At 38.5% G+C, this 26,972-nt stretch overlaps 1 protein-coding gene across 1 annotated transcript in view; it reads left to right on the forward strand.

Annotated features, from left to right (window-relative positions):
* Window positions 1-26,972, forward strand: part of csmd3b (CUB and Sushi multiple domains 3b) — a gene marked incomplete at its 5' end in the record, with an annotated part of 796,761 nt that overhangs the window by 745,184 nt on the left and 24,605 nt on the right. The window contains 3 exons of the mRNA XM_079829185.1: window positions 3,469-3,642; window positions 12,370-12,443; window positions 19,095-19,206. Of these exons, the coding sequence (XP_079685311.1) occupies window positions 3,469-3,642; window positions 12,370-12,443; window positions 19,095-19,206 (360 nt within the window). The remainder of the gene's footprint in view (window positions 1-3,468; window positions 3,643-12,369; window positions 12,444-19,094; window positions 19,207-26,972) is intronic.

The following is a 26,972-nucleotide window of genomic DNA, read 5'->3' on the forward strand; positions in this document are numbered from 1 at the left end:
TAAAGGTTCTATATATGATGCACCTGACAGAACAGTTAAAGGTTCTATATATGATGCACCTGACAGAACAGTTAAAGGTTCTATATATGATGCACCTGACAGAACCGTTAAAGGTTCTATATATGATGCACCGGACAGAACAGTTAAAGGTTATATATATGATGCACCTGAGGTGACCTTTAAAGGTTCTATATATGATGCACCTGAGGGGACCGTTAAAGGTTCTATATATGATGCACCTGACGGAACCGTTAAAGGTTCTATATATGATGCACCTGAGGGGACCGTTAAAGGTTCTATATATGATGCACCTGACGGAACCGTTAAAGGTTCTATATATGATGCACCTGATGGAACAGTTAAAGGTTCTATATATTAGTTCTATATATACAGTTAAAGGTTCTATATATGATGCACCTGACAGAACCTTTAAAGGTTCTATATATGATGCACCTGACAGAACCTTTAAAGGTTCTATATATGATGCACCTGACAGAACCGTTAAAGGTTCTATATATGATGCACCTGACGGAACCGTTAAAGGTTCTATATATGATGCACCTGATGGAACAGTTAAAGGTTCTATATATTAGTTCCATATATACAGTTAAAGGTTCTATATATGATGCACCTGACAGAACCTTTAAAGGTTCTATATATGATGCACCTGACAGAACCTTTAAAGGTTCTATATATGATGCACCTGACAGAACCGTTAAAGGTTCTATATATGATGCACCTGACAGAACCTTTAAAGGTTATATATATGATGCACCTGACGGAACCGTTAAAGGTTCTATATATGATGCACCTGACAGAACCTTTAAAGGTTCTATGTATGATGCACCTGACAGAACCTTTAAAGGTTCTGTATATGATGCACCTGACAGAACCGTTAAAGGTTCTATATATGATGCACCTGACAGAACCGTTAAAGGTTCTATATATGATGCACCTGACAGAACAGTTAAAGGTTCTATAAATGATGCACCTGACAGAACAGTTAAAGGTTCTATATATGATGCACCTGACAGAACCGTTAAAGGTTCTATATAGGATGCACCTGACAGAACCGTTAAAGGTTCTATATATGATGCACCTGACAGAACAGTTAAAGGTTCTATATATGATGCACCTGACAGAACAGTTAAAGGTTCTATATATGATGCACCTGACAGAACCTTTAAAGGTTCTATATATGATGCACCTGACAGAACCTTTAAAGGTTCTATATATGATGCACCACCTGACAGAACAGTTAAAGGTTCTATGTATGATGCACCTGACAGAACCTTTAAAGGTTATATATATGATGCACCTGACAGAACCGTTAAAGGTTCTATATATGATGCACCTGACAGAACCGTTAAAGGTTCTATATATGATGCACCTGACAGAACCTTTAAAGGTTCTATATATGATGCACCACCTGACAGAACAGTTAAAGGTTCTATATATGATGCACCTGACAGAACCGTTAAAGGTTCTACATATGATGCACCTGACAGAACAGTTAAAGGTTCTATATATGATGCACCTGACAGAACCTTTAAAGGTTCTATATATGATGCACCTGACAGAACCGTTAAAGGTTCTACATATGATGCACCTGACAGAACAGTTAAAGGTTCTATATATGATGCACCTGACAGAACCGTTAAAGGTTCTATATATGATGCACCTGACAGAACAGTTAAAGGTTCTATAAATGATGCACCTGACAGAACAGTTAAAGGTTCTATATATGATGCACCTGACAGAACCGTTAAAGGTTCTATATAGGATGCACCTGACAGAACCGTTAAAGGTTCTATATATGATGCACCTGACAGAACAGTTAAAGGTTCTATATATGATGCACCTGACAGAACAGTTAAAGGTTCTATATATGATGCACCTGACAGAACCTTTAAAGGTTCTATATATGATGCACCTGACAGAACCTTTAAAGGTTCTATATATGATGCACCACCTGACAGAACAGTTAAAGGTTCTATGTATGATGCACCTGACAGAACCTTTAAAGGTTATATATATGATGCACCTGACAGAACCGTTAAAGGTTCTATATATGATGCACCTGACAGAACCGTTAAAGGTTCTATATATGATGCACCTGACAGAACCTTTAAAGGTTCTATATATGATGCACCACCTGACAGAACAGTTAAAGGTTCTATATATGATGCACCTGACAGAACCGTTAAAGGTTCTACATATGATGCACCTGACAGAACAGTTAAAGGTTCTATATATGATGCACCTGACAGAACCTTTAAAGGTTCTATATATGATGCACCTGACAGAACCGTTAAAGGTTCTACATATGATGCACCTGACAGAACAGTTAAAGGTTCTATATATGATGCACCTGACAGAACAGTTAAAGGTTCTATATATGATGCACCTGACAGAACCGTTAAAGGTTCTATATGTGATGCACCTGACAGAACCGTTAAAGGTTCTATATATGATGCACCTGACAGAACAGTTAAAGTTTCTATATATGATGCACCTGACAGAACAGTTAAAGTTTCTATATATGATGCACCTGACAGAACAGTTAAAGTTTCTATATATGATGCACCTGACAGAACAGTTAAAGGTTCTATATATGATGCACCTGACAGAACCTTTAAAGGTTCTATATGTGATGCACCTGACAGAACCGTTAAAGGTTCTATATATGATGCACCTGACAGAACCGTTAAATGTTCTATATATGATGCACCTGACAGAACCGTTAAAGGTTCTATATGTGATGCACCTGACAGAACCGTTAAAGGTTCTATATATGATGCACCTGACAGAACCGTTAAAGGTTCTATATATGATGCACCTGACAGAACCGTTAAATGTTCTATATATGATGCACCTGACAGAACCTTTAAAGGTTCTATATGTGATGCACCTGACAGAACCGTTAAAGGTTCTATATGTGATGCACCTGACAGAACCGTTAAAGGTTCTATATATGATGCACCTGACAGAACAGTTAAAGTTTCTATATATGATGCACCTGACAGAACAGTTAAAGGTTCTATATATGATGCACCTGACAGAACCTTTAAAGGTTCTATATATGATGCACCTGACAGAACCGTTAAAGGTTCTATATATGATGCACCTGACAGAACCGTTAAATGTTCTATATATGATGCACCTGACAGAACCGTTAAAGGTTCTATATGTGATGCACCTGACAGAACCGTTAAAGGTTCTATATATGATGCACCTGACAGAACCGTTAAAGGTTCTATATATGATGCACCTGACAGAACCGTTAAATGTTCTATATATGATGCACCTGACAGAACCTTTAAAGGTTCTATATATGAATCACCTGACAGAACCTTTAAAGGTTCCATATAGAACCTTTTCTTCTAAAAGTGTACATGCATCATTCATAACTAGCCATTTCAGAATGATATAGCTGAATGTGTTTCTTTATGATTTCTGTGATTATAGCCAAGTTCTGTGGAGATCCTGGAATCCCTGGTTTTGGCTCGAGGGAAGGCCGCAGTTTCATCTTCCAGTCCGAGGTGTCATTTAGCTGCATGTCTCCCTACATCCCAGTGGGCAGCACTACACGCTTCTGCCAGGCTGATGGCACCTGGAGTGGATCCCAGCCTCGCTGTATAGGTAAATCAATTATGCTGACACAGTTTGCATGTTTAAACCATATGTTGAATTCCCAGTGAAATGGACTGCCATAATTGTTATATGGATTTATATTAAAATCGAATAATCCTAAAACCAAATAATAAGCCAGCTGAAGCTGCATCCAACGCTGCTAAGCAGGAAGAAATTACAGCCACTTAAACAGCTGCTAATATGCTTTTTAAAAACTTTTTTAGTGTGTAATGTTGCTGTTCGAGCATGAAAATGTCTGCAAAGTAGCAAAGCACAAAGTCACTCCAGCGGGAGTTAATCTCTATATCAGTGTCACTGTTTCTGAACTCCCTGAAACGCCTCCATTATAGCCTTGGGTTTTCTTCTGGGAACGAACACGTCACAATATTCCTCATTTAAATTATTTCCGCCCACTGCATATGCAAAATAAAGGGGCGGGCCTGGTTGAGTTAGTAGTGTGTTAAAACTTGCCATTATTTTAAGAGGCATGACATTTCAGAAACACACATTTCAGAATAAACGCCTACTTCATCATTGCACCTTTAGCCCCGCCCACTGGAGTGTTAGTGAGATGACGAGGAGAGAAGAGCGATACAGGATCACTGGACTAAAAATAACATCACCTTCCAAAGGATCCTAAAGCTAGGAATGTGCTTATTCATTTTCAACAATGTGAATGTGTCAGTTGAGCATTATTTATTTGTATTCGCTACATTTCGCTGTGGATTCTTTGGTAAATCAGTCGCAACTTTGGCGCAGGCTTTGCAAACAGACTTTTACGACATGGACCCGACAGTAATGCCACAACATGTAAGTAACCGTGTTAATTCTAATGCCTGATCTGAGACCAGTGATTTCTGATATGTAATGATTCATGTACAGTCAGATTTTCTTTCTCTATGTGTCAGTAAATCAAACCAGTGACTAAACGCTCAACTTCACATTGTTTCTCTTTGTAGGATGAAAATAATCTGTTATTTAAACTGATTAAATTATACATAGAAAACGGTCAAAGAACGCTCCCTTTACAATCGCTGGAGCTGTCAATCAAACAGCGCAAGTTTATCAGTGGATTCTTGCCAAAACTCCTGTTATAATCATTAAATCTCTTATTTACATTGTGTTTGCACTGTTTGTAAAAATATATAGAATAGTAAAAACGTGCTAAACGTTTTTTTCGAGAGTTCCACATGTAATAGCAGCTATTTCATATGCAAATGTGTCCGCCAATCACAGCATTGGGCGTTTACACTGAAGTCTCAGTAGACACGCCCCTTCAAATCAGAGGCTAAAATCAGGGTAGGAAAAATGCCTTTTATTTCTAAATTATGACCATTTTAATATGAAAATAATACCAACATTATAAGTGCATCCCAGGAAACATTATGAAACAATAAAACAATGCAGTTCATGACGCCTTAAGTCATTTGTCTCTGTCCTGTTTTACAGTTCAGTTCAGCGAAAGTCTGTAAATTTAAGTTAGGTGGTCGGATTTTCAAGTTTTGCACCAATTAACACTTTCCAGTGGCTCCAGCTGCTGAGTCTTATGATTACCACCCACAGCGAAAAGCTATTTTGGTCTTATTCGTTGCCCGGTGCACAAACAAGCTCAAAAGTATTTAGTAACAACAACTCCAAAGAAATCGATGCCCTCCCACAGCCCAGGTCAGCACTGCTCCAAGCCGGCCTTATGTTGTATTGACACAATTATGGTGGGGAAGAACAAAGCCACTCCTTTTAGTGACCTCAGAACAAGGGAAGTGAGAGAATGGAGAGAATGAAGTGTGGAGCCGAGGTCAGGGAAAACTAAATTGCATGAGAAACATCAACTTAATAAACCCATTTCTTGACAGTCAGCAGTGGCAGCTGTTGCGAAGTTATTGTCCTCCGCATCTCGACTTGATTCCCATGACCTCCTCAAACACAGGTGCGCCGAGGCATGTACCTGATCGGAATACTGCATTAATGTCTTCTGAGCAAACACGAATCAGCAATGAACAATGGTGTATTTTTAAAGGCACTGGGGGACAAATAAGGAGTCATGTGAATATGTATGCATACCTTATATCCTTTTACAATTGTCCTTCTCTTTCCCTGTGTATGAGCTGGCCGATGGCTGCATTACGGCTACATCCATTTCTCCATGTCTCATTAACAAAGTCTCCTCTCACTGTCCCCCTACGTACAGTGCTTATCTGATTAAACCCCTCAGTTTATATATTCATGAGGGAGTCCTTCTCCTAACGTCAATAAATACATCGATAATTGTTTTTAATTGAGCAAGTAATTGAATAAATGGTCCCAACTCTGCCAGGCCATTATTGAGGAGCCGTGAACAGCCAGCAGGAGATTTGGATGAGCTCTGATTGGCGTTTTTAAGCATTTAGTGTATTGCGCCAACAGAAGATGTCAGCCATGGCCCCAAAGCAGGTGTAATCATTTAGCAGTTTCAATGGAGTGTTATTATGGCCTCACACAGTTTTACACCCTCAAAGACACCATGAAAAAAGAAATTAAGTGCTCTAAAAAGCCACTTCATATTTATCCACACCAATGCGATTTGTATTCGCTACATTTCACTGTGGATTCTTTGGTAAATCAGTCGCAATTTTGGCGCAGGCTTTACAAACAGACTTTTACGATATAGACTCGACAGTAATGCCACAACATGTAAGTAACCGTGTTAATTCTAATGCCTGATCTGAGACCAGTGATTTCTGATATGCACAGTCAGATGTTCTTTGTCTGTGTATCAGTAAATCAAACGCTCAACTTCACATTGTTTCTCTCAGTAGGATGAAAGTAATCTGTTATTTAAATTGTGATTCAATTATATATAGAAAGCGAACAAAGAATACTCCCTATGCAATCACTGGAGCTGTCAATCAAACAGCGCAAGTTTATCAGTGGAGTCTCACCAAAACTCCTATTATAATCAACAATCTCTTATTTATATTTTCATATAAAAATATTAGGGCTGTCAAAAGATTAATCGTGATTAATCGCATCCAAAATAAAAGTTTGTGTTTACAAAATACATGTGTGTGTACTCTGTTAATTATTATTTATATATAAATACACACACATTCATGTATATATTTAAGAAATATTTGCATGTATATACTGTATATACATTTATATAATCTATAATATATTTAAATATAAATGTTTTATATATAATAAAAAAAAATCTTAAATATATACATGCTTGTGTGTGTATTTATTTATAAATAATAATTAACAGAGTACACACACATATATTATGTAAACACAAACTTTTATTTTGGATGCGATTAATCACGATGAATCTTTTGACAGCCCTAAAAAATATATATAATAGTAAAAACGTGCTAAACTTTTTTTTTTTTTTGAGGGTTCCACATGTAATAGCAGCTATTTCATATGCAAATATGTCCGCCAATCACAGCAGTGGGCGTTTACACTGAAGCCTCAGTAGACACGCCCCTTCAAACAGAGCGTTCAAATCAGAGGCCAAAATCAGGGTAGGAAAAATGCCTTTTATTTGGCCGATGTATATTTATCCACACCAATGCTTATAGAATGAATCCTATTGGCTGTTCCCAGTTCCCACTTGGTCCATCTGGACTGACTAAAGGCCCTTTCACACCGGATGTGTAGCAAAAAAGCGAAGCGAAAAGCGAATGTTTAGTGTGTGAATAGTTCGCGTCAAAACCATTCACATCAGCCGCGACACGAATTTGCGACGTCTGTGACTTCCTCATCCAGTGAAGACAAGCTTTTCATTTTATTTAAAAGACCGAAAAGAATGTTTTGGGTGAACCCAGTCTTAAAGAACAGAGAGTCTGAAGGGGAGTATCATGCTAATCTTGTACAGGAGCTAAAAGCTCCTAACAGGAGCTATGGCCGGTTCCGCACTTACTTTTGAAATGTCCGTGGGACAATTTGAGGAGCTCCTCCAGAGACAGTAGCAGCGCATCTGACGAGACAAACACACACTTCAGGAAACCAATCGATCCGGAGCAGCTGTTTCCAGTTGAGTCACATTGTAAACATCTAAGTGCCACAGTCGTACTGACGGAAACACATTCACTTTCCATAGTCGCGGACACAAGGTTTAGAAAAAAATCAAGTTTTGACTCAAAAGGTTATGTTATCGTTGTCTGTAGCCTACAGTGGGCAAACTGTACAGCTGTAACTACTACAGCTGTAATCTCGTGAGAAATGCCATACCTGGCAAAGGTTAATGTTGATTGAATAGCTAGTGACATCAACTGGACATTTCGTCACCTTTGTTTCCTTGTATGTGATTGGTTGAAGCATTTTCTTTCGCAGCTAGAGTTAAAAAAAAGTATCGTCATCGAAGTGTTTTTTCGCCACAACACATTCGCGTTCGGTGAATCATCAAACCATTGTGCGAATTATTCACGCGTCAAAATCACGTCCAGTGTGAAAGGACCTTAAGATAAACCCAATGAAGTCTAGTTTGGTTAAATCCAAGTAATTTAATGAAACTAACCTTAAAATTGTGCATAGAAAAAATCGGTTTTTGAAAGTTAGAGAAAACATTTTCCATATCTCTTGTTGTTGATGTCAAGGGATGTGCACAGATTCATCTATCAGTTGGTAGATTAGTCTGATGGTGACGTGACCTCATCCTCAAAAACTGAATTGAACTCAGCTATGCAAGGTACAAGAAAATACGACTCAACCGGTCACTTGCGAGGACCCCAGACAGCAATATGGTGTTGGCACAGATCCGGCCCACATCTGGTAATCCGTCTCGTGGAATCCAAATGTACCAGATGTGGCCCGGATCTGTGCCGACACTATGTTGCCTTCTGGGACAGGGTTGTGCTGAACACAGTGTGTTTTGTGCAGTGAAACAGTCAGAGACCATTAGAAATGTATCAATTGTTCTATTCAGCCAAACTATGTTATATTGTTGTCAGGGCTTGACATTCACTTTTTTGCTCACCAGCCACTGTGGCTAGTGGTTTTCCAAAGTTACTTGTAGGGTTGGGTATCATTTTAATTTGATCCATTCCGATTCTACTTATCGATTCCCAGTTTCGATTCCAATGTAGTAAAAACAACAACAACAAAAGTCAAACATTAATATATCAAACATGTTTATTTTCTGTGGCATTCGTTTCAGCTCAAATAAACAAAAAACAGCACTAGGCTACATAAGAACTGAGCTGCTCAGCTACACATGTTGAAAAAACTTAAATTAAAGTTCAATTAAAATACACAACACTTGTTGGTTGCAACTAAAATTGCATAGGACTTGCTTTTAAGAATGCAAGGGCTTGAAGGGGTTTGCTTAAAGGGATAGTTCACCCAAAAAGGAAAATTAGCCCATGATTTACTCACCCTCAAGTCATCCGAGGTGTTCATGACATTCTTTTTACAGACGAATAAAATCAGAGTTATATTAAAAATGTTCTGGCTAATCCAAGCTTTATAATAGCAGTAATAGTTGGTCTGTTTTTGAAGTCCATAAAAAGTGCATCTGTCCGTCAAATAACTGCTCCACGCAGCTCTGGGGTGTTAATAAAGGCCTTCTGAAGCGAATTGATGCGTTTGTGTAAGAATAATATACATATATAAAACTTTATCAAGTAGAGTTCCAGCCAATCTCCTTCCGTGGAAAAGTGTTGAAAGTTCTTTCTCGCAATTCAAGATGCGTACGCGACGTCTGATGAGCATACCTGGTCGCGTTAGACTTTCGATCGGCAGAGGCACTTTCAACACTTTCTCTATAAATTGAACACGGAAGGTGGTCGGCCAAAACTTTACTTTATAAACTTTTAAATATGGATATTTTTAGTACACAAATGCATCAATTTGCTTCAGAAGGCCTTTATTAACACCCCAGAGCTGCGTGGAGCAGTTATTAGGTGCATTTTTTTAAGAACTTTAAAAACAGAGCCACTATTACTGCCATTTTAAAGCTTGGATTAGCCAGGACTTTTTTAATATAACTCTGATTGTATTCGTCTGAAAGAAGAATGTCATGTACACCTCGGATGACTTGAGGGTGAGTAAATCTTGGGCTAATTTTCATTTTTGGGTGAACTATCCCTTTAAGTTATAAGTGCCCTTGTCATCTCCCTGGGAATAAAAAAACTTTGCTAATAGGCTGGTTTAAAATGAATGAAATTAAAAATAATTTCCCTATAATGTAACACCTACCTGAACGATGATGACTCGACAACAGAAAAGGGGTGCAACCCTTTTGAACAACTATGAACGCTGTGATCGAACTGTGACACCTCTTATTTTGACGTGGTGAACCAGCCGCAGATGCTTAGACATGTTGGTTGTGACACCTTGCTTGCAACATATTAGATTATTACAATAATTATAGTTAGCTTTGTCTTCGGTTTTCACAAAGTGTAGCCACACTTTTGAGCGTTTCCCACGGTTCATCTTGTAAACTGATGTTTAGATTACCACGTAAGGTCCTGGCAGATTGCCAGGTGGGCAAAAAAATGTACCCAGGAATCAACGTTTTTTATTTTATAACAAGTATCCGATTCTTAATCTTAAGTATCCGATTCCAGAATCGATTTTCGATTCCCAACCCTAGTTACTAGCCACTCAGCATTTTCACTGGCCACAATTTTGACATCGATACCATTGGAAAAAACTGCCATATAGATCTTTTTTATATTCTCATAATTTGTCAGCAGGAATATTAGGCTGCTGTCACTTTAAGAGCTGACGCACGGATCCATTATACTGTTACACATGCGTTTTCTTTCTCAACTCTTTACTTTCACTAAAACAGTGAACCAATGAATGACCCTGAAGTGTCTGCAGAGACCGTGTCAATTAGACTCCCCCTGAAATTGCCTCATCGTCACGGCATCCTCAATAAACCCGTCTCCGGCGTGATGCCTCCGATCTTTCGAATATTGCACTTTAATAATTGTTTCATCAATACGGCATCCTCAATAAACCTGTGTCCGGCATGATGACTCCGATATTTCGATTATTCCTATTTAATAATTGTTTAATCGACACATCTTCAATAAACCCGTCTCCGGCGTGTTGCCTCCGATCTTTCGAATATTCCGATCTATTATGACCTCTGACCTGTAAAGTTGTCAGAATAATAATCATACGCTGTTTGTTAATTGGCCAGAGGAGAACTGGCACCCCGACTGAGCCTGGTTTCTCCCAAGGTTTATTTTTCTCCATTGGGTCACCTGATGGGGTTTTGGTTTCCTTGCCACTGTTGCCTCTGGCTTGGCTTGCTCAGTTGGGGACACTACATTTTTCAACTAAATAACCAAATCTAATTATTAAACTAAATTACTGATCTAAAGCCCACATTGTCACTGTATGATAATTGAAATGAACTGATGACATCACAGTTTTCTCCAGAATGGCTATACGGCTGAATAAAATTATGTTGCATTATTTTCCTGTTTAACACAGTGAAGCTGCTTTGAAACAATCTGCATTATTAAAAGCGCAATATAAATAAAGTTGACTTGACTTCAAACAGAACTGACTGTGTTTATGTGAATACTCGCCATTTTGACATTATTTTGTGTGTATTTGACTGTTTGAGAGCAATAAGCAGTGAAAAAGAACTCAATTTAGTGCTGAGAGGCGGCTTTATGTGCGTGCACTTTGGGTGTGAGAACAAAATCTGCAGGAATGAGTAAAATTATGCACAAACCCACGGCGAAATTCAAGCTCTGTAACAGCAACAATATTCATCCGGAGCAAATGAAACGAGTGAGTGAGGGGAGGAGGGTGTGTGTGTCACTCGCTGTCTGAGAGATGAGAGGGAGAAAGCGCAGCTGGTATTGTGTGTCTATTCTGCGGAAATGAGTATTGGAAGCGTATATTTCAGTATTGATATGTATTGAAAATATTTGGACTGCATACATTGCACTTGGTTTATTATTTCAGATGCCTTTAAAAGAAATTCAACCCCCCAAAGAGGCTAGTAGGAGTGATTGCGTTACACGCCACTGCTGAAATACATGCGCATGTTCATGTCTTTGTTGGGAAAATGTGATTTTCATCTGTGTTTATCTTCCGAGTGCCTCCATTCCAATATATCTTTTCAATAGTGGTGTAATCTGACTTTCAAAACTTCCGTATGGATGTGGGAAGATGTAGTAGTTTTTACTTAATCCCATTTGGCCTCCTAGTGGGTTCTTCTTTGGACATCAAAGCAACACGAGCACCGTCTGCAAGTCTTTTCTCAATATGGCGATGCAGTCATATATTTTCAGTGTGCTGACTCGGTATTAGAAGCCACACGCTAAAAAAGCGGCATGGAAAAGGGGTTGGTTGTGTAAGCCTCGCAGGTTGTCCTGTCATTTGCACGCCTGCATTGAATCAAGGGTCTCTGCGTCAGCTCAAAAATGTGCTCTACATCCCAATTACAGAGCAGCACAGCTGTGTGTGAGCAGACACACTGCTGCAGCAACACTGCCCCCTGCTGCGTCTCCATCGGCCCGCCATAAAATCAACTGTTACGACACTGCTGCAGCACTTACATAAACACACCGGCCCCATAACCATCACCATAAGCTCTAGCACTGCTTTGAGAGATGTGTCTGGGTTCATGAAGACGATGTAGCACGTATTTATGAGAGATGAAATGCTGTTGTGCTGTTATGGTGGTGACACAGAAACTGCCTCAGTTGTGGCAGATAAGAAGATATTGAGAAGAAGAATGTGACTGGATGTTCATTTGTTGTCTTTCTTCTCCCTTTCTTTCCCCAGAGCCGACTCGCACCACCTGTGAGAACCCTGGGACGCCCCGCTATGGCTCTCTCAACAGGACCTTTGGCTTCAAGGTAGCAGGATGACTGCATGTATAATAGAAAACTTCATGTCAGAGTTCAAAGTTCATGGTTCATGTCAGCTTGAGTCCTGCTCTCGTGAAAGCCAAAGAGGGAACTAACCAAAATACTAAGATATGAGTCATACTCTTCTGAAATGTATAATTTAAGAAGTAATATTAAGCTAATTTTTCAGTTAAACTTTCACTCTTATTATATTATAAATTATATTATGTAAAAAAAAATAGTATTAGATATTATTAGACTTTTGTTGCGTTTAATTTAAGAAGTAATATTAACTAAATTAAGCCACTTTATTTATATATACATAATTATACACACATATATTATATAAACACAAACTTTGATTTTAGATGCTATTATATATTATATTATATTATTATATTATATATTATATTATATTATATTATATTATATTATATTATATTATATTATATTATATTATATTATATTAATTATATATTATATTATATTATATTATATTATATTATATTATATTATATTAATTATATTAATTATATTTAGTGCTGTCAAATTGAATAATCATGATTAATCACATCCAAAATAAAAGTTTGTGTTTACATAATATATGTGTGTACTGTGTATAATTATGTATTTATAAATTAACACATATGAATGTATATAGTTAAGATTTTTTTTAATATTTTTATATAAAATATGTATATATAATATAAATTGTATATATATTAGGGCTGTCAAAAGATTAATCGCGATTAATCGCATCCAAAATAAAAGTTTGTGTTTACATAATATATGTGTGTGTACTCTGTTAATTATTATTTATATATAAATACACAAACATTCATGTATATATTTAAGAAATATTTGCCTGTATATACTGTATATACATTTATATAATATATAATATATATACATTTAAATGTTTTATATATAAAAATAATATTTTTTTCTTAAATATATACATGCGTGTGTGTGTATTTATATATAAATAATAATTAACAGAGTACACACACACATATATTATGTAAACACAAACTTTTATTTTGGATGCGATTAATCGCGATTAATCTTTTGAAAGCCCTAATATATATATATATATATATATATATATATATACAGGAGTATATACATTCAAATATTTCTTAAATATATACATGAATGAGTGTGTATTTATATATTCATATTAATTATACACAGTACACACAAATATATTATGTAAACACAATCTTTTATTTCGGATTATATTATATTATTAAACATTTTATTAGATATTTTTAGACTTTTGATGCATTTTTGTTGCTCTTCTCCCACTGTCCAAAACAATATTCAAACGCCCCATGACTTTTCCAGATAATTAATATTTACTGGAAAAGGATTGATTTCAAAATATTTTTTAATTCCAATTTCTACCTGATGAAGTATTTTAGAGCTTGCCATAACTAGAAAAATATATATTGATTAGAAAAAATTATAAAAATGCCCAAGAATTTGTTAATGTATTTGACTTTTCCAAGTATATTAATCCCCCTTTTATAAGTCTCGGTTACGTATGTAACCCTCATTCCCTGAAAGAGGGAACTGAGGGAACCATTGTTGAGATGGTGAATTAAATTAAGATTAAATATTCTTATTTTAATACTTGTTTTGTCTTTATTTTAAATAATTTTAAGTCGTCTTGGCCACCTGGTTAGGAACCACTGCTTAAAAGAAATAGTTCATCTGAAAATTAAACATTTGGTCATAATTTTCTAACCAATACGTCAGTTGTATGGACCACTTTCACAAAGTCCAAGATCTTATTTTATGTTTTACTGAATAATTAATACTGCGGTTTGCCAGCAGCCATATCACCCTGTAGCCCAAGACTGGTTTCCCACTGAAGCTAAGCAGGGCTGAGCCTGGTCAGTACCTGGATGGGAGACCAAACTGGGAAAACTAGGCTTCTGCTGGAAGAGGTGATAGTGAGACCAACAGGGGCCTGTGGTCTGTGTGGGTCCTAACAGCCCAGTATAGTGATGGGGACACTGTACTGTAACAAGCACTGTCCTTCAGATGAGACATTAAACCGAGGGCCTGACTCTCTGTGGTCATTAAAAAGCCAAATATGCCCATTGGCCCCTGTCCATCATGGCCTCCTAATCATCCCCATATATATATAGATTGGTCTCCTCTCCACCAATCAGCTGGTGTGTGGCGCAATATGGCTGCCATCGCTGCACATTGGTGGTGGTGAGGAGATTCCCCCCTTCTATGTAAAGTGCTTTGAGTGCCTAGAAAAGCGCTATATAAATGCAGGGCTCTCAAGTCTCACGCATTGGGCGTGAGACACACATTTCAATCCGTTCACACGCCAGACCTTGTATTTCTCACGCAGAGAAATTTCCCGGATAATGCCCACCAAGTTGCGCTGCTATTAGAGGAATCAAGTGAGTTCCGAAGGCCCTGCCATGCACCAGCCAATCGAATAAAAAATACAGCTACCGAACAGCCAATCAGAAAATAGCATTGCTGTATCCGGGTAAAATTTAGATATTCCCGCAACAACAACGTTTACATTCTGCCACCTACTGGTGGTTTAGTTTAATGTTTTCTTTCCAACATTTCTTAATTGTATATTCAAAAATATTTAAAACGATCTCATAACATTTTTCAGTGTAAATGATTTAATTTGATTGGCAACAGCCCTAGGGTGTCTTATTCTAATTGAATTTATAGATCAAATTTAAGAATATAAAATGAAAGCTGAAGCATAGCCTATATTTAATAAGATTATGGGAAAATGCCCTTCATAAAAGGTAAAAATATCAAAGATATGCAGATTTAAATATCTCAAAGCTGATTGAACACTGGTGAGACTATTTCTTCAGAATAAATTATATTTACAACACAGTAAATTCTGAAGAAAAAAAAAATATTCCACATTATTATGGATTATTAATTTGCCTCTTCCCTGACATCTTTGAAATAGAGAAATGCAAGAATTAATATTATGCACACACACACACACACACACACAGAAATGTTGAATTAAATAAAAAATATATATTATTATTTATTTATTTATACAAATTAGTGTCATTTTTCAGATCAGAACCTCGTCCCCACCCAAACCCCTGCTGCTATCGCCAAAATCTCACTCTGAACTCAGTTCAAAACTTGAGAGCCCTGTAAATGTAATAAATTATTGTTATTATTATAACATTTTAACTTCAATGAATGGTTAAAAGTTCCCTCAAATGAAGATTTCCTATCTTCCCTCATTCCTTCCATGAAAGCGTTTTTAATGATTTACAAAGAATGATCCATGACTTTTCTCAAACACACTCCAGACAAACTACTTCGTGAAGGCCCTCCATTCCCTCACATCCACTACAAAATATTATTAAGCCCTCTCAAGACTTTTCCACTCCAATCGTGGTGTTGAGGAGCGGTGAAATGTATGCATGGATGCAACAACACCCAAGAACCACTCGAAAAGAGCACAAAAAGTAGTCTCAGTAGTGCAAATAAATCTGATTATGTTTTGTCAGGGGAGCCGGACGGACGGGTGAACTGAGGGAGATGAAAAACAGAAACACTGAGATTGCTGAGGAAGAGTGTTTAGCGCTGGCATTAAGAATTCAAGTCATTATAGTATCAGAGGTCAAGCCCTCCAGAGGCTTCATGAAACGGCTAAATATCAGCCTTTCCCTATTCGTGAATCACTTGTCTGGCCTGGAGAAAAAGGAGCCGGTCGAGCTCTTTTGCTTTGCGGAGCTTAATGATGTTGGAGTCGCAAAAAGGAGATACCGCACACCCCAGATAAGCGCCAGTGTCTATGGCTCGTCAACTGTGTTCGCAGAGAGCGGGGACATGTTAATCAATTAATATGCTAAACCCACATGGCACTCTATGACGTGTTAATATCTTACGGTCCTAAAGCACAGCCCACGCGCACAGGCACATATGCAGCGCTTTTTTTTTCCCAATGACCTTGCAGATGATAACATATAGTAGCCAAATGCGTTCGCATAAGGAGCGCTACCATATATTATGGAAATAAGTGCCACTTTACATCACTAGTGGCCCGGAATGAAGGTCACAATGGCCTCCTAAGTGCATGCACTGATGATTACATTAGCTGTAGGTACGGTAGGTAATACCATATATAAGAATATCCACCCCACATTAGCACACTTCCACTTCAGCTTTTAAGAGAGGGAATGGCGTACGGCGATGCAGAAAGAACCTGAAAGAACTGAAATTTCAAGTGACATCCTTGTAGTCGCAGTCTTTTCTAGCTCCTGTCCTCAGGAGTGAAAACTATAGGGCTTTTCACACTTGAACTAGTTAACCCCGGGTCATTCTAACCCCCGGGTAAACAAAATCCTGTAGTTAACTAGCTTCACGTTTCACACTGCTCATAATTTACCCAGGGTTAAAAATTCATCTTGGATTTTCCCAAGCTGGTGTTTCACATTTTACATTCCTATACTCTGGGTTAACGTCCTTATTTACATATTTTTGGTGTCCATGTCATTGATTGGACGAACGCCACGCTGTAATATACAGTTTTTTCTGAATTAAAACTTTTTCACTCTAATTAATGCGTTTTCCGTCACCGTTCGACAATCGCTGAAATGACAACACGTGAATATAAGGCAAGCAATTCACCCTTCGCCGCAAGTTTGATTGACAGGCGATCTGACCAATCACATCGCTGAATCTGCCGTTTTGTCCTACAAAGCAGTCAGGAGAGTTCGTAGATTAACGTCGGTGGACTTGGAAAAACGGTGTGTACTGACTAGAAGGAAGAGATAATCGCTATAGCGATCACGACACATTAAAGAGCTACAAAACGGTATTTATTGTTTAAATTTCTTTATAAAATGACAATTTCAAAGTTGAGACTTTGTTTCATATCAAAAGTAACTTCCTCTGTCCTGTCTGTCAGCGTGTTGTCAGTGTCCTCTTTGCTCCACAATGTATTTTCTCTACATGAGAACGTGTGTGGTGTGAGAGCGCCATTGCTTGTCGGACATAGCAACAGTAACTAAAGGGGGCGGGTCTTTGCAAACGGTCATACGCATAGATATCCATAATAAAGGCTAGATGTCTTACGGCGGAGTCTCTAACGTCATCACCGGCGGCCATCTTGTCACAGGCAGGGCTCTGTGGCTCCTGATGATCTGCATGAACACAAATACTCTTATCTCACTGAAATCTTAACGGATTTACAAATGGTTTGGTTTCTTACAAACGTTATTAACGTGGCTATAATTATGGAACAAATTATGAGTAATTTTTAATAAGTATGCAGTGTCATAACTACATCTCTGACGTCTATAACAAACCAAACAGTTTGAAAATCGGTAGAAAATTGAGCAAGTTATGGTTATTTAAAAAGTGCAAGCACCCATGAAAACAATGTTACGAGTGAGCGAGCTGACTGTGACAAGATGGCCGCCAGGTGCGGACGTCTACCTCCATTGGCCAGCAGCGTGCATGAGACATCTAGCCTTTATTATGGATATCTATGGTCATACGCACAACCAGCGCAACGTCATAGAATGTCTCTGAACAGATTCACGCCCACTTTTAGGGGAAAATAAACTAGACTCCCATAGACTTCAATACAAAATAGTGGCACAAAACAACGTCCGTACACAGCCGGCAGGCTTGAATAACTTAAGAAATCACCAATATTAAACATGTCAAGTAATTATATGTCCACCCTGCCTGCCATAGAGTGTGAAAGATACATCCACACTTAAATTTGGTCAATTTAAAAAACATGTCCCTTCATTCTCCCACCGTCAAATTGGTGTAACAACCCCACCAGACATTTACGCGTACCTCATCGAGTCACCAGGTAAGCCAGTGAATGATTTAACTTCGTTTTTGAATCATGAAGTACGGATGATGCTATCGGAAGCTAAGTCAGGCTAGTTAACTATGGCTGGACAGAAAAGTGCTCTCAGTACTCTAAATATAAAGACATAATATATACATTTAAAGATGTTTACTAGCAAAAACTAAGTAAAATCATTCTTGTTATACCTATTTGACGCTGGGAGAATGAAGGGACATGTTTTTAAATTGACCAAATTAAGTGTGTGGATGTATCTTTCACGCTCTTGGCAGGCAGGCTGGACATATAATTACTTGACATGTTTAATCTGAGTGATATCTTAAGTTATTCAAGCCTGCCGGCTGTGTACGGACGTTGTTTTGTGCCGCTATTTTGTATTGAAGTCTATGGGAAGTCTAGTTTATTTTCCCCTAAAAAGGGGCGTTGACGAAATTAACAGTTAAGTTCCCGGATGTGCCGGTAGTCCATATGTTGTCGGTTGCTAAGCATAACATATTAACATCTCATCGTTTCACACTGCACAAGTTTGGCACCGCAATGTGGAGTTTTAACAGCATAATAGCAGCACGAATCCTGCTCCAGAGCAGGGTTTCATACCCCATTTAAAAAGCGGAAAAAAGTGCGAAACGTTCGTTCACCTGGAGTTTAAAGTGGGGTTTAGAACGACAATAATTTGGGGTTAAGCGCAGTGTGAAAAGCTCTTCCTCCATTCATAAACTGCAAGTAGTAGGTGTTTAATATTGTTTAATCTGCCTCCAGAAGAGAGTTGTGGGAGCACAGTGTCTGATGGGATGTGTGTGTGTTTTGTGTAGGTCGGAAGTATGGTGGCTTTCCAGTGTCAGCCCGGTCACCTGGTGCAGGGCTCCACCACACGCCTCTGCCAGGCTGACCTCACCTGGAGCGGGACACAGCCGGAGTGCATCCGTAAGTCTTGAAGCTCCATTAAGAACATTTAACATCCATGGAACCATTCACTTTTTTGCTCACCAGCCTCTGTTGCTAGTAGTTTTCCAAAGTTACTAGCCACTCAGCAAATGGCCTTAATTTTGACATGGGAAAAACTGCCATGTAGATATTTTTAATACTATCTCATAATTTGGTAGCCTGAATGCCAGCCGAATTTAGCCCCGCCCACAAAATTTTGTCGTCGGCAGTTCGGTCTGGACTCGATCCGTTGGGGAGCAACTATGTCCGAACAGAAGCTGGGTTCCCAACGGAGCAGTATCAGACTCAAATTCTGACTAGAATTGAGTATGACAACGTCAGGCTAATAATTTGGATGTAGGTTTATTAGGCTGCTGTCACTTTAAGAGCTAATGCACGGATCTATTACATTAATTTTTTTTAAACTGCAATATGTAACATTTTTGCAGTTAAATATCCAAAAACCACTAGGCCAGTGTGATATATTTTGTTCAGTTGAGTACTTAAAATATCCCAAATGTTTCCAACTATTTGTAAATCGTGAGAAATTGCTATTTTAAAGGGTTAGTTCACCCAAAAATGAAAATTCTGTCATTAATTACTCACCCTCATATCGTTCGACACCCGTAAGACCTCCATTCATATTCGGAACACAAATGAAGATATTTTTGTTGAAAGCTGATGGCTGAGAAAGGCTTCAGATAGGCCTCCATTGGCATTCAGTACATTTACACTCCCAAGACCGATAAAAGGCACTTAAAACGTTGTTACAAAGTCCATCTCACCACAGTGGCTCTACAATAATTTTACGATGCGACGACAATAGTTTTTGTGCGCAAAAAAAAATCGAAATAACACCTTTATCCAACTTGTTCTTGACTTCCGTGTGTGCCTCCACGACGCATGAGCGAGAATATGACGCAGATCCGGCGTTCGGACACATGACCCAGAAGAGATTTGTTTACAAGCAGAGGAAGACGTGCGTATCTAAGCTGTTGGATTCTACATTGATTGTGCTTTAGGTCTCGGCGTAGTTCTCAAAATGGGGCTTAAGTGTGCATTTCATGGATTCCCGAACCCGGGCGCTACGTCATATTCTCGCGCATGCGTCGTGGAGGCACACATGGAAGACAATAACAAGCTGGATAAAGGTGTTATTTCGATTTTTTTTTGCGCACAAAAACTATTGTCGTCGCATCGTAAAATTATTGTAGAGCCACTGTGGTGAGATGGACTTTGTAACGACGTTTTAAGTGCCTTTTATGGGTCTTGTGAGTGTAAATGTACTGAATGCCAATGGAGGCCTATCTGAAGCCTTTCTCAGCATCAGCTTTCAACTAAAATATCTTCATTTGTGTTCCGAATATGAACAGAGGTCTTACGGGTGTCGAACGATATGAGGGTGAGTAATTAATGACAGAATTTTAATTTTTGGGTGAACTAACCCTTTAAAAACTGAAAAAAAATATCAATCGGTTCACTCCGAGCAGAATCGATTTTATAGCGTTTCCGTTTTTGCGTTCCTCAATAAACATTACTGTTCCGAAAACGGTTTGATTTGAAAAAATACCGGTTAATAACGTTATTTTAATTTAGCCTATACTTTAAACAAATATGTATAAATAGACTTATTTTCACTCAATAATAATATAACGCATGGTAATTAAACTTGAATATTTATTTAATAACATTTTTAAAACCACAACAGAAATACATGCATTAAATACAAAGCATAGCGGACCTGTTTTGGAGCGTTAGACAATCGAAAGTGGCCTCTTATGCCTAATTCTTTTCAGAAGAGTGATAACATTCTTTGTAACGTTACATAACTTTTTTTCAACACGACTTGTTTTAAAAATGTATGAATAAAGAATAAATAAACTGGATAACCATTAATGCACCGTCAACTGTTAATTTCAAAGCAAACACTGCGCAACACGTCCTTGCATCACATAATCAAATTCAGTCAGCTAATAAAGCTTGATCATTTAATGCAATATGACATACCATTTAATACGAAGCATCAACCGTCTATAGAAAACATTGACCTGTCCTGTATTGGCAATCTGAAAGACTATAGGAAAAATGTTTGATAGATGCTATAGCCTACTTGGATAGGCTTAAACGGAATCCATAAACTAGCCTAAATCAGTCTATTTGAGCTTAAAGTCCGTACTGCTTATTAAAACGTTCGAAAAGAATGTCCTCCAATACCTGCGCTTTCATTGTAGACCTCAGCGGGTAAAGAAATGTACTTGAGGCATGAAAATGCGCGCTCTGCACTGACGGTAGATTAATAGATGACTTGTGCGCGGGCATTTCACTCACGCTTGATCCGTCAATGTCACATGCTGTACTACTCTATTCATGATTGGTCATTGCCAAATAAAAATATTAAAGAGAACGATAAAATAACGTTATTAACCGGTTAATGGTCATTTCAAATTAACGTTTCTGTTCAGAACGATTCAAATTGATTTTGATTTCGTTTTCGTTTTTGTTCCTCTTAAAATTTCGTTCGTTTCCGGTTTTCGTTTTCGTTCCTTGAACCGGTTCGGAGCCCTGGTTAATAATCACATCCATGAACATGATTTCTGCCCGAGTCCTATCCCGAGTCTTTTCCACCGGCTGTGAGGTGAAGACCACATGTCCCAAGATACTGCGCTCAAACTTGGCGTCATCAAACTACGCCTTTGTTTTGAACAGGCGACCTCTAACGGACGGAAAAGTTACATAGTGCACCTTTAAGCAGAGGCTCTGTTGATATATTGACTGTTTTCATATTCATAACAAATATTCAGTGGGGCCATGAAAATTTTGAAAAATGAAAAATGCTGGTGCTGACTGGCAACTGTTTTAGTTAACGCTGGCAGGGAAAGAGTTAAAATGTTATACACACTAAGAAAAAAAGATTCCTTTTAAGAAATGTTTACTGAAATGTTCTATCGGGAACCCAAAATGGCTTTTGCTGCAAAAAAAAACACTTTATTTTTAAGAGTGTCCCAATTGCCACATTCATGGGAATCTGTCAGAATACCAATTTATATTTGTTGAAGGATCTCATTTATAAAGGTCAATGCAGAATATATTTGTATAATTAAGCTACAAAGAAGTCCACCAGTATAGGTCGAGAACAGTCCAAGTCCAGACTGAGACCAGAGGACAGTCCATATTTGTATGGTCTTGTCATGACCTGGACTCCACCCTGTCCTGATCTCGGTCTTTACTTGGATTCGAAGGACCTGACATTAATATCAATTAACTTGCATTTGAAACACCAAATGGCAAGTTGTTTTGTCCGTTTTTGCTCTGCTAAAGTAGTTCCATAAGAAGCCACAGCACAATCATATTCATAAAACATTATGATTATTCATTTCACAACATCCATCATGTGCTGCATGAAGTCTAAAGGAGTCATTCCACCGAAGAGAGCAGGATGTGTTTATTTCTGTGCTCATATTAAAGGGATAGTTCACTCAAAAATGAAAATTCAGTCATTCATTTCTCAGCCTCATGTCGTAAGACTTTCGTTCATCTTCGGGACACAAATGAAGATATTTTTGATGAAATCTGAGAGCTTTCTGTCCCTCCATGGACAGCTACGCAATCACTGAGTGCTTTGTGCACTTTATTTACAAAATATTAATCTCCAACGCACGTTCACGAGAGCTCCTCGACACATGCATGTGGTGTTGGCACGAGAGCAGACGATGTTTCGTGAACGTGTGTTGGAGATCAACAGAAGCTCAGAAATCAAGAGCATTAAAGCAGGCTGAAGAAGGAGAAAACAGCTGGCCTCCAATTTCACAAGACAGATTGCCGTTCAGTTGAAGCATTTCAAAAGCTAATTACATTTCGCACAATACCACTGCCCCAAAGTTCTGTCATTGTTTTGCAGAAATGAGGAAATTAGCCAATGAGATGGCTAGGAAGACACAGCGCTTCTCCCCACTTAATTGTAAATCTGTGATAAAACAGCTTTTGTGTGCTTGCACCTAATCACACCATTTTTTCCCCAAGAATAATGGAGATCATTCTGTAATTACGCAGTGTAATTTTGTTTACACAGAGCAGTTGGCTACTCACAGAGTCAGGCTGAGAGCTAAATCATCTTTCTCATTTTTCACTCAGAATTGGATAATGGCTGGCTGTCCTTTCCATTAGCGTTCCACTAGATTGGTCTCCAAAGAAATAATGTTTTTCTTTTGTATTTCTTCTCGTGTCTTGCTCTGTCCTGAGAATGTATTTATTTACTTCAAGTGGACTGTATCATAATATAATTTATAGCTATGGAAGGTTTGTATCATGTAAAAAATATATATATATATTTTTAAGAGCAGGGATAATTGTAATCAGATATGTGCACAATGTGAAAAAAGTGTCTAAAGTAATTTATTGGGGGTTTTTTGTGTCAATTTTATTTACGATACATCAAATCACACATCATTTTAAACTCTCGTCTCTCCTTTACAAGTTTAGTTTTTTACTAATATTACTAAGGGGTATCCAGTTAAAACATTTTATGAATCTATTATTAATCAACAAAGATGTTTGAAGCTAAATGTCATTTGCATTTTCTCAATAAATGAGCAGAAATGTATTAACTATCGTCGTCCCGCTAGCAGAATGCTTTGTACTCTCTTTATTTATCGCCTTTTTCATATCAAATTTTAGTAATCATCATAAATTAGGTATCATTGGAAAGCTTATGAACTCAAAATTCATCCAGTGAAAACTGTTTTGAAATATAACGTTGTGTTATGATGGAAACGGTACTCTGAATTCGGACCCACTTTATATTAGGTGGCCTTAACTACTATGTACTAACATTTTAATTAATCATTTGATACAATGCACTTATGTGACCCTGTGGCTGTTTTTGGTAGAGTGCCTAAACAAAATGTCATAGGAACTTTGATTTGTGTGATATCAACTTGATTAGGCAAATGGATTTGATCTTATAGTCATTTTACAGTAAAAATATTTTGTAAAATATATATTTGTCACACTTTAGATTAGGGCCCAATCCTGACTATTAACTACAATTTTTGCTATAATACTGCTTATAAATAGTTAATAAGGTAATTGCCAAATTTAGGTATTTGGTAGGATTAAGGGATGTAGAATATGCTCATGCATTAATATGTGCTTTATAAGTACTAATAAACAGCCAATATCCTAGTAATATGCATGCTAATAAGCAACTAGTTAATAGTGAGACTTGGACCCTAAAGTGTTAACTAATATATTTTATATGAAATAAAAAATGTTTAGTACAGTACATTTGATTTACAGTCAATTTAAACTTCCATAACTTTTTCATACTTTCATTTTTTTAAAGTGCTGTCACTTCTTCTCTCAAACAAGACCAACCTTATGTCTGTATTTTAAAGCATTCTTTAATTACAACCATTTAAAGTCCCAGTGAACCGGAAGTTGCAACTGATTTTATTTCAGTGCTGTGACGTATTTCCAAGAGAATATTGAATAGAGGGCAGCGTTTTACTTCAGCGCTCCTCCTCTCCATCTCCCGCTCATAGCAGACTAACGATTGGAGGGTAGTGGTTAAGGATATTCAAACCCAAGCCGCCGCATAGTCTTCATCGGAAGACGAACGCCATTCAAGACTGGAAGTTACTTTTCAGATTTTGATTAAAGATTACCACGGCAAGCAATTTTTGTTATGTGTATTAACTTGTACGGATTAATTGTTCACCCTAAGACCTGTAATGTGGGCTAACAAAATAAGATAGATTTTGATTTCATGAGGACTTTAAAGGGTTAGTTCACCCAAAAAGGAAAATTCTGTCATTAATTACTTACCCTCATGTCGTTCGACACCCGTCAGACCTCCGTTCATCTTCGGAACAGAAATTAAGATATTTTAGTTGAAATCTGATGGCTCTGAAAGTCCTCCATTGGCTCAATGGCACGGTTCACTCTCAAGACCCTTAAAAGGTACTAAAGACGTCGTTACAAAGTCCATCTCACTACAGTGGTTCTAAAATAACTTTATGAATCGGCGACAATAGTTTTTGTGCGCAAAAAAACGTTTCGGTTACTAACGTAACCTCGGTTTCCTAAGATGAGGGAACGAGTATTGCGTTTTGCTAAAACGCTATGGGGGAATTCCTTTCCTCGAGATATTGAAGCAAATTTTTATCCAAAAATACCTTTTATACGCAGTGCAGCTGCACAACTCTCAGCAGGAAGCAGCTGCGTGCTGATTGGCTGTGCCGCTGCAACTGCAGCAACCTATAGCGAGACCGTGGGGCGGGACGGACCAATCAGGTCCTTTCAAATTCCCACCACAAGGGGCAACAGAATTTGCATAGCAAGGGTATATAAGACCCACTCTCGCAAGGTTAGTCAGGTTAATCGACTGAAGCGACTCCTGAGCAAGTAAGCAAGCACGGCAAGCAAAACGCAATACTCGTTCCCTCATCTTAGGGAACCGAGGTTACGTTAGTAACCGAAACGTTCCCTTACGAGAGTACTCTCGTATTGCGTTTTGCTAAAACGCTATGGGGGACCAATGCAAAACGCCGTGCTTGCTTAACGGCTCTAAAGCCGGCGACACCAAACCCAGGCCAACCTAGGTGGGCCCGTAGTATGATATCAATAATTCAGAATGAGCCAGACCTGAGTCTGAGGAATATGCTTATGACTTAACAATATTCAACCCAGGCCGGACTTATCGAGCCTTAAGGGGTTAAATCTGTTCATACAGCAAGAAGCCCAGCTTGTAAAGCCGGAACATCTAAATTATAGAATCTGATAAAAGTGGACGGGGAGGCCCAGCCTGCCGCCGCACAGATATCATTCAGAGAAATGCCAGTAGACCAAGCCCACGAAGAGGCCATGCCTCTAGTAGAATGGGCTTTAATGCCTAAGGGGCAGCTGAGATCTTTAGACTCATAGGCCAGTGAGATAGCATCCACTATCCACCGTGACAGGGTCTGCTTTGTAACCGCGTACCCTCGGGTGCGGCCGCCAAAGCATACAAAGAGCTGTTCAGTTTGCCTGTAAGCAGCGGAACGCTCTATGTATATTCTCAGCGCTCTGACAGGACAGAGCAAATTAGCATCTATTTCATCTGACTGTGATGAAAGTGCCGAAAGTGAAATGACCTGTGCTCTGAACGGAGTTGAAAGCACTTTAGGTACATATCCATGTCTTGGTTTGAGGACGACTTTGGAGTCGTTTGGCCCAAATTCCAGACACGAGGCGCTCACAGAGAGCGCGTGCAGATCACCCACTCGCTTAACTGATGCAATCGCTAGCAGAAAAGCGGTCTTTAGTGACAGGAGCTTTAAGCTCACAGAATGCAGAGGCTCAAATGCAGAGCTCTTCATGGCATCCAGGACCGTGGACAGGTCCCATATAGGGACTGAAGGGGGGCGAGGTGGGTGAAGCCTTCTAGCCCCTTTAAGGAAGCGAACAATGAGATCGCTCTTTCCTAGTGACAGTCCGTTCACTTGAATGTGATACGCTGCTATAGCAGCCACATAAACTTTGAGCGTGGAGGGGGAGCGACCCGCGTCCAGAAGCTCTTGTAAAAATGTAAGCACCTCTGACACTGCACAATCATGTGGGGTCAGACTTCGCGCTTTACACCAGTCTGAAAAGACTGACCATTTGCCTGAATAGAGCCGCCTAGTCGTGGGGGCTCTAGCTTCAGTAATAGTATTCATTACGGTTTCAGAAAGGTTCTCATGTACCCGTTGATGGGCCAAACATGAAGCGCCCATAGATCGGGATGGGGA

This window comes from Gobio gobio, assembly GCF_949357685.1.
Source record: "Gobio gobio genome assembly, chromosome: 11".
In the NCBI taxonomy this organism is placed as follows: domain Eukaryota; kingdom Metazoa; phylum Chordata; class Actinopteri; order Cypriniformes; family Gobionidae; genus Gobio; species Gobio gobio.